Source organism: Erithacus rubecula (assembly GCF_903797595.1).
Source record: "Erithacus rubecula genome assembly, chromosome: 3".
Lineage (NCBI taxonomy): Eukaryota > Metazoa > Chordata > Aves > Passeriformes > Muscicapidae > Erithacus > Erithacus rubecula.
The window spans coordinates 16,075,074-16,087,539 of record NC_136689.1 but is presented as its reverse complement, the minus strand read 5'-3'; the positions used below and the strand labels follow the sequence as shown (position 1 = coordinate 16,087,539).

The following is a 12,466-nucleotide window of genomic DNA, read 5'->3' as shown; positions in this document are numbered from 1 at the left end:
TTTTGTAGATTACTTATTCTGGAGTAGTCAGATTATCCTAGTGTGTCCTTTTGTGCTTGCCCTGAATTAGCTATAAATGCTGTCTGAATCATTCTTCAAAAATGAAACAATTAATTAAAATAATTTAATTTGAAAGTATTCAAAAATAAAATAATTTTCTTTCTGCCCTTAGCTTACTTTAAGCAATGAGTCATAGCAAGACTTGTATTTGTCTTAGTCATTCTAGCATGCATCCATAATAAAGCTGTCTGCTTCAGTGGTTCAGATCAAAACCAGGCTGTTATTGTGTTGTCATTTCTGCATACCATATAGCATGACATTCACATGTTGCTGCTAAAATGCATCCACCAGGAGACATGGCAGAAGCCAATAAAAGTAAAAGACTTTGAAGAAAGCTTTCTTCATGAGCAGCTTGTCAAACTGCTTTGAACCCAATCAAAGTAATAATTCCAAATTTTTCAGCCCAGGGTTAGCAGGGATAAGATGGATTGCATTGACTTGAGCTGTGGAGTTTTTTCATTGTTGAATGTTTAATTCTTTGTTGAAGGCTTAGTCCTGAAAATTTTGGGGGGAGGCATGTTTGAATGAAAACCTTTGTGCTGTCCAGTAACAAAAAACAGAAATCATGTGGCCAAATGCTATATCCAGGATAAGCTGTTCACTTAGTCTTTCAAATATTTTCTTCTATTAATTCACATAAGGATGTCACTGGTGGCTTAAGCATTAAAGAAGCTTGATGCTGAAAGCTGGTGTCAGATGCCAGAGACACATGAAGTGGGAAAATAGCCCTTCCTGGCCAGCAAAGAATTCCACTTGGTTTTGTCACGGGTCACAAACCAGTCATCTCTTGAGATTATTAGAAACTCTCTGGTCTCATCTGTGTATATTAAACCCCATTCATTTTTTTTACCTGAAAATTGAACCCAGTGACTTATTTATACTGGAGTATTCCAGTTCCAAGGTATTTTAAATATTCTGTTCCATCAGCATAGGTTGCCAGCATTATCATAACAGATTATCATAACAGGAAAGCCATGTCATAGAACAATGACAAAAAAATCTCCAGAGTTTTGCCAGTCATAAAGGGGATAAACCACCCTTTTTGGGCATCACAGCAGCAGTCAGTTTGAAAACTGAGGTACAAGGAAGGCAGCATTTGAGAAGGAGGAATTTCCTCACCATTATACTGCACCAGATTGTGTGTAGCTGTACAAGTCCCTGAGGCTCTAGAGAAGAGTAGTTCTCCTATCCAAGTACATCTGGCCAATTGTGCAACAGGACAACAAATGTTCCTGTGCATCCCTTTCAGGAAACCAGCAGAAGCCCCAAAGCATGAGATTTGATTAGAATCATTGGTGCTGTGATGCACTGAAGTGGCAGGAGCATGTGGAGGGGAGTCAGTGGTCACCTGCTCTACTGGAGGCCCAGTCTGTAAAATGAAAGATCTTGGATTTGTATAAGAAAGAAGTTGTATCAAATACTTTTGTTCAAAAAAAGATTATATATCTCAAAAATATAGTGAATGTTCTACCTTTTTTTTAGGGCACTGTTTGTAATTTTATTATCAATATGTACCTTCTAATGATTCTCTGTCAGATGTAGGATTTTAATTTTGTCCTTGTATGCTTAAAAATACCTTTTCTTTGTCTTGAAGTCTCATGGTGAGTTGACCATGAAAACCACTGGACTTTCACTTCTCAAACATCCATTTATATTTATATTTAATACACCCTGTATTTGGTAGTACAGATTAATTTTTTTATCCCCTTTTACTCAATGGATCTTGGTTTTGTAGTAAATGCCATGGACTTTTATATAAATAAACTCTCCCACGGAGTTTATATATACAGTCTTCTTGGATACTAAGCTGTTGATCTTTCTGGGCCTTTTGGTTACCTTTTGGATATGTCTGTTTTCCTGAGGGTTTGGGAAACACTAGTTTTCAACAGTAAAACACCATGTACATCAAAATAATAGATCAGAAAGATGGAGAATGTGGACAAAGGAATGGAAAAGGTGGAGGCACTGAATCTTTGGTACTTTGTCTTAACTTGTAATCCCAGATCCCTGAGACCAGTGGGGAAGTCTGGAGAAAGGCAAATGTACCTTCAGTGAAGGGGGATCAGGTTAGAGGGTATTTTGAAGAGTTGGGTGCACTCAAGTCCTTGGACCTGTTGGGATGTGCCCAAGAGTGCTGAGGGAAGTGGCTGATGTCATTGCAAGGTCACTACCAATAGTCTTTGAAATGTCTTGGAGATTGGAGGAGATTCCTGAAGCAATGAAGAAAATTGTTTCCATTCCCATCTTCAAGAAAGGCAGGAAGGAGGTTTCAGAGAGCTGCAGTCAAGTCCCACATATGATCTCCATCACAGAAGGGGATGGAGCCAATAATCCTGGAAGTAATTTCTTAACATAGACAAGAAAGTGACTGGGAGGAGGTAGCATGGATTTATGAAAAGCCAGTCATACTTCCTCATAACACACCTTTCAATATAAAATCCTGCTGAAAATTCTAATATTTTTAACTCATCATTTCAACTTTGTTTCCTATTTCTTTATTTTCATCATATAAGTTGGGACCTAATTTTTAGTTCTAGACTTAATTTGAGCCCTTATCACTCAGTGGAAGTTCTCAAGCATGCTTTTCTCACAACAGCTCTTGCAAGAAAACTGTATAGTCTCTGTGCTCTTTTCATTTAAAAATTTAGTTTTTGGGTCAGTTTATAATCCATAAGGAATTTTGACATTGTTTCAAAAAGGTTCTGAAACATTTCTTGCAAAGTCATCAAACCAACTATTTGTGTCCTGATGGTCTCTTAATAACATATTCTGTTAAATGTCTTTATGCTTTCTATTCATGATAACTAAATAAACCTGGGAGAAGCTCTTTGATCTCCTTTTACAGCCTTAGTGTGGATGCCACTATATGTGGTTGCATGTAGTTACATACCTGGTGTGTTGTGATGTTTGCCATTTGGACTACCAGAATTGCCTTGGTTTAATATTGTTCTTTCCTCTGTTGTTCTTTTGTCATTTTGTAGTATGAAGGAATTGCATGATTGAGATTTTTCTTAGCATTTTGTATGCATTTTAGCTGACCTGTCTGAAATATTCTGTCAGATATGTATCATTACACCCATACAACCTGAAATAAGCAAACAAAGAAATCAGTGTCAAGGTATCATCAATTACAGAGGAATTGAGTTATAACTACACCACTGTTGTGAGGGAAGTAGCCACTTCCCTGTCTGCATCCTGACAGGATTAGTGGCTTCATCTCAAAGTGAAGCTTAAGGTGCTGAAGAAAGCCTGGGACCATTAGGACCTGTTGCCTCCAGATCTACTAAAAAGACATGGAATTCAGTGATTTATAAAAGACTGACTTCACACCTTTGGGCAAAGAGATGAGGGAAGAGAAGCCACTTTTTGCATCATACAACATGAAACAAGTATGGCTAAACACACCTATCAGAGAGCTTGAGGGGAATGCAGTTTGACACTACTGCATTTTCCTTAGGAGATAAAAAAAAAAAAAGATTGGAGAGTAATTCAAAGCACTTTTGGCCCATTTAGATCTGCAGGGTTAACAGTCTGAGCCATTTTTGATCCAGACACTACCTTGAGGAAGGATGGAGTTACATGTTCTTAATCTACAGAAGGTCACAATGAGGATGCTTTGGTAGTGAAGTGTACACTGAAGGCACAAATAAGGAAGAAATAGCTAAAGGAGTGTAAACCCTTGGGGGTAAGGTCAAGGTTGTTATGTGTGAATCCAGTCTCCCTGCTGCGTGTTGAATGTGAGATTAGTAGAGTTTACTAGGGCTCACCATCCCTCACTAGCATCAATCACTAAAATGGGCATACTTCTGTCACAGGACATCATCATAAAGGGATGTTGTACAGCCTCCCAGTTTAGATCAGAATGTGTCTGCTCAGATTGGGCACTGTGAGACAAGTCTTTCCTAATAATAGGGAACTAATTTCTGCCCCATTTTTCTTTTATTGAGTGCTAAGATCAGAAGTAGATGGCTTTACTTGCAAGGTTATTTCAATATGTCTATTTTTGCCATGAAAACCTTGAATAATATTCATAGTGTAAGTGTCCTGATTTTCAGTTTTTATTAGTAAAGTGGTGGCTGAAAAAATAAGAAATTCAGCTATATGCACATTATTTTCTTTTTGGTGTGCTTTGTACTATGAATGCACATATTTATAAATCTCTTAACTTTCATAGGAAATATAATTAATATGTAATAAAAACAATTTTATGACGTATTTTAGATTTTTCTTAGGATAATATTTGGCTCATATTGCAACAAAGCGATAAATGGGGAGGGGAGGAGCAAGATGGTTTTGTTTGAAAATATGTTGGTTAAAATAAGTGGCTAGCTATATGCTTGACTGGATACTGAAATGCTGGAAGAAATGTTACTAAGTGTGGAATTACATCATCTTTCCTCTATACACAGAAAAGGCCCAAGGAAATATCATTTGTCATAAGACCTATGCTCCGTGATCTAAAATGCCACTTCAATGCTGAGAGCAAAATAATTAAAAAAACCAACCAAACAAAAAGCACACAAAACCCCCAAGAGCCTAAAGAAAGTGGTGAACAATTCAAATTAAATCAGTTTTTACTGAAATAAAAGAAGGGTGAGGAGGAAAAAATCTTCAGTTCATTTAATAATTATAATTTGAAGAGGGGAAAAAAACCCAACAGTGCATAGACAGAGACGATTGAATACATTAATGTACCTTTTATATTTTCTTCATTATCTCTACAGAAAGTTATGATTATTTATAAAATCTAGCACTGGAATCATAAAAATATAGATAGTGCCTTTCTTTGCCTGCAGATCTGAATCTCATTTCCTTTTTCAAGACTGCAAAAAAAGAGCTTTGCACAGGGGACTCCCACAACATGGACAAAAGGAGAGTAGCCTCAGCTCCCTCTGAAATCAAGGATATCACATAATAATGTCTGTTGGCATCTCTGCACTGGTTTCAGAGCTGAGGTGATGTGTGACATGATTTTCTGAGAGCCAGAACAGCCACAGACTCTGTGAGCCGGAAGCTGGACCTCAGACAACTCCTTGAGATGGCAAAAACAAAGCCCCTGCTTAGCTGAGTCAAAGTAGGGTTGATGGACTTTGTGCTAAGACTCACATTGTCCTGCTTTCCATGATGCATAACACTATGTATTGGACTTTCTGCAGACATAAAGTGAGAAAAAGATCAAGCTTCCTCAAGGCTGGTTTAGACTTAGAGGGAGGCAGCCACAGTGGTTGCATTATTCTCAAAGGAACAGGCAGGGTATTCCTTGCAGCCTTTCTTTTCAGATGTTGCATACATTTCTGTGGGAGCCAAATGCAGATATTTAGTGAATCAGAGATGAACACATAGCTTTAAAGTGAAAAAACAGATAAAACTCTCTATGGTTTCTTACCCACACTGAAAAAACCCCAAAACAATGAAACCCTACCCAGACAGAGGTTTAGTTAATATTCCCATTGGATAGTTAATGTGAATTTCTCTTGGTATGAACTGTCTGCAGGCTTTTCAAAAAGAGAAGGTCAAACCTTTTCAAACCAGACAATACAGAGTTGAAACTGGATGGTGGTGCTCACTGAAGCTTCATGTGTTTCAGTGCAATGAAATGGAACTCACAGAGTGAAAAGGAGTCTTTTTACATTTTAAAGAAAAAGCAGATGTATGTATGAAGGCAAAATAAGTGAGTTCCAGTTTCAGTCAGTGTTGGATCCCAGAAACCTGGGGGTTTTGAGCATTCTATGTTTTCTGGCACTGACCCTCTGGAGAACACTGCTTTTAACTTGAGGTCTTGGAAAAGGCTTCCAAATTTGAGTGATGGAGTTAAACAGAAGTGTGTGATTTCACAGGGTGAAGGGTTTTAAATTTGAGGTTTTTATAATGTAGTAATAGATATGGGACAAGATGTAGGATTTTGGGTGGTGTCTCTTTTGGTGCTCATCTCCCTTCTTCTCCATGGTTTCAGGTATTAGTTTCTGGTTGGACAGTTAGTGCCGCACTGAGAGTCATGGGAATTTGATTATTGGGTAGAAAGTATAAATAATATAGGTGTTAATTCTCTATTGGACTGTTTAGCTTTAGGACACCTTGTAGCTAGTTGAATTCATCTCCGTTTTGCTTGCTCCAAGCTGGTGGCTAGAAGTGTTGCTGAACTTCCTGTACTTTTGATAAGATTAAATAAACAACCAAGCCCAAACACGAGAAGATTTGTTTCCTTTGTGTGTTTTTCAATCCTGGCTCTGAGTGAAGACAGAGGAGACTCCAGACAAACCACTAATTAAGTGATGCAAACCATCCCCCACTGTTACAAGTCAGACTGAGGCTGGAGCATGTATATGTAGAGCGCAGGACCATTCTGGCCACCCGTGGCATCAGCTCTTCAGAATATGCCTCTGGTGGACCTCAGTGTTGGGTATTACTCAAATCCATAATAGTTTAGGACTTGCTAGCTGAAGGGCTGTTTTTCTCCATGCCAGGACTTCACCATTATTTGTGACTCATAAATCCATAATAGTTTAGGGCATGATGTCTGAGGGGCTGGTTTTTTCCATGTGTTGTACAGTCCCATTTGCATGCACTAGAGCTATTTCCAGCCAGTACACCCTTGTTTTTTAAGGAAGGAAATTGGTGGCAGGCTGCTCAGAATTGTGCTGCAGCCCACTTGAATTTCTAATATTTCAGTGTCTTTTAACTCGAAGCTGCAAGGAATCTTTGAACTTCAGAGTTCACTTTCCAACCCCTGCCCTGAAACAGTTAATTCCGTAAACTACAGCTCATATTGCAAAGCTGATTTACAGGATTGTTGCTTTGAGAATGTTCTTTGAGCATGGAGAGACTTCTGATTTTGTAAGAATTTTTGGGGTTTCACTGTTTTGTTGTTTCTTTTTTATGGCAGAGCAGTTAAGAGACTAGAATAGGTATCTTTTATAGCGTTAACATGAAATATATATATATGCATACATATATATGTGTGTATATATATAAAAATAAAATTAAACAGACGGTCAGTATGGAGCATTAGAAGCCATGGAAGGTTCAGTACTTTTCCACCCTCCCTGAGATATTTTGCTGCTCTCTTGAAATAAGATATAGAAAACCTTTAATTAACCCATCAAAATATGTGGAGTCAGATTACTAATCAAATGCTCATTTGGGACTAAGTTCCGGTCCTGCTGAAGCCACTGGAAACAAGGATGTGGAGAACCTTTCAGGGCTGGGCCTCTCTTTCCAGAGAGCTGGAAAGGTGCATTTGCAATTCACCTGCACAAGATGAGGATGTCACCCTTCAGAAGGGCTGCCTTGCATGGAAGCAGCCCCTGCTCTGACGATGGCTTCCCCTCGTTCTTCCAGGTGTGTCTGCTCAGCTGACCAGCACTCGTCTCCGGCGCAACACCTCCGTGGGCACCCCGTTCTGGATGGCTCCAGAGGTCAGGTTTCAAAACGTTTTGTCACTGGTGCTCAAGCTGCTGTATTCTGCATTTCTGCTCTGTGTCTTTCTTCCTTGTCCTTTCACCAAATGAAACAAAAGCGTCCTTTAAAAAAGTGTTTTAAACCTTTCTGTCTCACATGTTTGCAAGAATTAAGTTAAAACAAGGTTTATTTTTGAAATTACAAGATTAGAGACATGGAGCAAGACACTGAAATGCTTACTAAGATGTTGAAGAATATAGAATACTGTTGCTGCTTTCTAGCCTTTCAAGCTCTGAAACTATAGATATCTCCCCATGGATGGAAAGAGCCCAGGTTGGTACTGTGACTCATCATAGCTTCTATTTTTTGACTTCTACACTTGGAAAGTTTTTGTGTTTCATGTATCCATACTTGCTGCAGCAAGAAATGGAAAAGGTAATTATGAATGAAAAAGATGCATTACGATTCTGTGGAGGTTTTTCCAGACTGAAATTGAAGCATACAAAGATACATTTTAAGCTGAGACAGGAAAAGTATTTCCTTATAAATAAGCTTAGAGTATTTGTGTGCACACAAACACATGCAAGTGCATCTGTTTGTAGCACATTAAACTACTCTATTCATATTTATTTTTATCAACACACTCTGTTCGTACACATAGGTCTAGCCATATAGCTAACGACTTAAATGTTGGTTTAGATCTACAGCTAATGGGATGAAAAATTCTAGATTCATCCAGCATTATGGATGAGCTGAAATATATATGAAGGTAAATACTTTGCTGTGATCTAATGAACTTTGTCCAGATCCGCTTGATCTGGAAATTGGCTGATTTGATTGAATAAGGACCCAGTAAGAGATAGTGAATTCAGCTTCTGCTTTCCTAATTGTTTCACTTCATAGAGAGAGCAGTATAATTACAAGAATTACTTAGCAGGAATAATGCATATAAAGAGTTGTAGGGTTGCTGGGTTTCCTTCTGCTTCCTCTGTTGTGGGATGCAGTTTATCACCTTCAGGTGAAAAAGCCATGGATTTTTACTCTTTAAATCAGAGAAGAATCAAATCTGGCCAGAGATTGTCGTGTTCATGGGCACCTGCTTTCACTAATTTAAACACTGGGGATTTTTCAGCATTTGGATGGATGCTTTAGCTTTCTAAAAGTGTGCATGTCTGTTTATTTCACTGAATATTCTGTAAGAGATTCCTCTAACTGTGAGTGTGCTCTTAAATGTGGACATTTAACCATCCCAGACTTTTACTTCAACAGGTGATTGCCTGTGAGCAGCAGCTAGATAGCTCCTATGATGCCAGATGTGATGCATGGTCACTGGGTATTACTGCAATAGAGTTGGGAGATGGAGATCCACCCCTTGCTGATTTGCACCCCATGAGGGCACTCTTCAAAATACCAAGGTAATATCTTGATGTGTTTGTTTGTTGATGGGTTAGACTGAACTTTTTCCTTAACTGTTGCTTTCTTCAAGCTTAGACCGTGTAAGTTTGTGGATTTTCTTTTTATTATTTATTTTTATATATATGTTATACTAGGAGATATATATTTATGTTAGGAGGTAGGTTAAAAGTAATTTGCCCAGCTGCATTTTCTGCAGGCTCTGCTTTAATCATGTGTGCACATTGAGAAGTTCAGAGCTGGTATTTGAGAAAAAGTTGTAGGTGCTCTCCTGAGTGAGCAGCTGTCACATGAACACAGGACTTACTTGAGTCTTGTGTATTCTGTTACAAAAAATGATGTATGATAGAAATACAGAGTATAAATGGGCCAGAGTATAAATGTGGTGAAGAGGTCCCATTTGTCTCCAGGAGTTGTCTTCTATCCTTTGAATCAAGGGTTGTTCCCCCACTCAAGTATATTTAGGCTTCAGCTTTTCATTAGCTTGTGCTGCTTCTGGCAGTTCCAGTGTTGCTGTCCTAGGGCAGTGCAAATAGCAACTTCTTTTGTGTTTTTTGCTTTGAAGCTGAAAATATAAGTACCTAAAGTGCCACTTATGGCATTTCAAAGAACATCAATCTCAAGTCTGTAGGAAATGATCATACAGTAGTAGTTTGTGGATTTCATCCTAAGAACTGGAGCAGTACCACAACAGCTGAGCCCATATAGCATGTGTAAGTGCTTAGAGTCCTTTTCAGCCAAGATGCCCAAATTATTTTAAATTACCTTTAGATTTAAGAAATTTTGGCTGACTTGGCACTGAAGCAGAGTATGAATGCTCTTCCTACCTTTGCTTGCTATGGAAAAAGCAATTACAAACTATTGTGGTCAGACACTTCAGCTAGGACTTCGAAAGAGCTTCTGGCTTATACTCTTACATGTACTGGGCACCCTCCTGCCCTGGAGCAAATAAAATGAAATTCACTTCCATTCCATTAAGTAAAATCTGACACCAATAGAGTAAACTTCAAGCAGTACTTAAAAAAAAACCAAAAAGGAGTTGTGGTTGATTGAAAAGACACGGCAAGTCTATTGGCTGGTCATTCGTTTTGGCTTCACAACCAAAATGGAATCTCTGAATGGAAGAAGACTGTCAAGACCATTTCAACTAAATTAACACCTAGAGTAAACAGCTCTAACAATAAAAAGAAAGCAGTATATCCATTTACAATAGATCTGTATTTTAACCTTCACTTCTGATTATCTTCTGATTAATGAGGAATAATTAATAAAGACCCAATTCCTTTGGACACTTTGTACCACAAGTTGATTAATTTAGTCTTTCTGAGAGAACTTGAAGTAGAATTTATTTTTTAAATTTCTCCTAAGGAAGTATATTGTTTCAGGCTTGAAAAAAGGAACTTGCCATTACAAGTGAATAGTGATTAATGGGTTGTTAGTTTAATTTCCTTTTATTGATTTGATTGAAAAAAATCACGGTAATTCTTAGCTACACTTAGTAGATCATCTTGATGCTATTTCTCCTTATTAGTTATGTAAAGCAGGAGAACAAATGAGGCATTGCATCATCTTCCCATGCTCTTTTTACCAGTGGAAATCAATATCTTTTTTTTGGTGGCCTTCTAAAACTCATTACTCAGCCTGCCTTCAGACATTGCTTTTGTCAAGTGAGTGGCTTATTAACTTATCACCACACTGACCTTTGCAGGAATCCTCCTCCAACCCTACAGCAGCCTGAACTGTGGTCACCTGAATTCAATGACTTCATCAACAAGTGAGTAACAACTGAGACCACTCTGGTTGAATATAGAACATGTGTAAATGTTATGTATAAAATATCTGTTGTGGAAATCTGTTGCAACTAATAAGCTTTCTTAAAAGGCTAGCCTGTAAATCCAGTTTGACTTCGAAGTGAGGCTCTGTATTTAAAACATGAAATAGCATTACAACACCCTTGACATTTTTTAAATTAATGAATATTTAGTTCTAAAATGCAATAATTTTACTTATTGAAATCATCAATTCTGTAAAGTCATATCAGTTTGCAGTGCAAAGCTGTTTTGATTAAGATGGATGTATTTATTATGGAGGCATGAATGAACTCCAGACAAGCATTTCAAAATTTAGCTGCAAACCCTCAATGATCACATGTTTTTTTCTGCCAGCACAGGTGCTTGACTAAAGATTATGAGAAGCGTCCAACAGTATCTACTCTTTTGCAGCATGATTTTATTAAGCAAATTGAAGGAAAAGAAAACGTGCTACAAAGGCAACTCATGGAATTTATTGATGTTCATCAACAAATGGGAGTCACTGAAAAGGCAAGGTAAAGAGTTTGGTCAATTTTGATACTTCACTGTTTCAGAATGACTTGCACTCAGAGCAAGATTCAACCTTATAACTTTAGCTGGCAAAAAATAGAAAACTTAATATTTGGGGTCCAGTGCACTGCCAGTGGAAAGAGAGAGGCATCATGATTTTCATGTAAAATGAAACAATCTTTAGAAGTGCCTCTCCTTTCTCCAGTGACTCAAGATACAGTCCTAGACCCCAGCTTTTAGAAAGTTAAGGTTAGGTCTTCAGTTCTAGTTTCTGGAGGATTTTCTATTTACTCTATGTTTTGAAGATAATAGTAAAAATATATTTCTTAATAATTATGATACTGAAGTTTTTTCAACTTCATATATGGATATGGGAGGAGTATTGCTTTCTCTTTTCTGACATCTCAGTATAAAACTATTTGGCTTGAATTTAAGCTTCAGACTGGATTTATATGCTCTATATATTGAAGACTTGACATTTGTTTAATCTAGAAAGATTCTTGAATTCAAATAAGCTTATAGGATGTCAGTGCTGAGCACTAAACCAGCAACATAATCCAGACTTTAAAGAGCATTTATTTATAAAACACAGGGAAATAATATGTGGTAAAATAAGTCAAAAAACCACCAAGTTATATCAATTGAGATCTTGTTAACATTTGTGATATTAGTCTTTTAAAAGCCTAAATAATTTTGAAAAAAATGAAGCTTCCAGTCAATTAGATATTGTGACTTTTCCCCCCATTTTAGAGAACTCACTTTTGTTTTCATATTATTTTTTTTTCAAATCCTTTTTTTTATGTGAATGCTGCATAAAGCCAACTACATGAACTTTATTTGTTTTCTATATAATATAAACATAAAGTGGCCCAATTTGCATGTGCATAGAGCAGTCAAGTGATACAAGAGTAGGATGGTCTACTGGTATTGTCTCTGTCCTGTTTAGAATATATTTTATAAACTGAATTCTCTTCATGAGAACTAAAATTTAAAGGAATGTATCACCATGTGATGCAGTTACCTATGCTTTTATAGCTGACCAAGTGTAACTTTTATGTCAGATTTTCCAAAGGAAAACAGAATTTTCTCTTTCAAAACAATTATTATTATTGTTATTATTATTGTTGATGATGATGATGTTGTTGTTATTGTTGTTGTTGTTATTTCTTATTTAAATCTGTGCAAAAAATGTACTTATTTAATTCAGAGTGTAATTTAAATGGTGTGGTTAAACTGAGCATAGCGAATATTTCAGTTTAGCAATTTAAAATACT

The 12,466-nt window shown here is 37.2% G+C and overlaps 1 protein-coding gene across 1 annotated transcript in view; it reads left to right on the top strand.

Moving 5' to 3' along the window:
* Positions 1-8,877, top strand: part of LOC306800242 (myosin-IIIa-like) — a gene marked incomplete at its 3' end in the record, with an annotated part of 45,524 nt that extends 36,647 nt beyond the window's left edge. Inside the window, exons 6-7 of the mRNA XM_079302205.1 lie at positions 7,399-7,475; positions 8,728-8,877. Coding sequence (XP_079158331.1) covers positions 7,399-7,475; positions 8,728-8,877 — 227 coding nt within the window. The remainder of the gene's footprint in view (positions 1-7,398; positions 7,476-8,727) is intronic.
* Between the last annotated feature and the right edge of the window lie 3,589 nt (positions 8,878-12,466).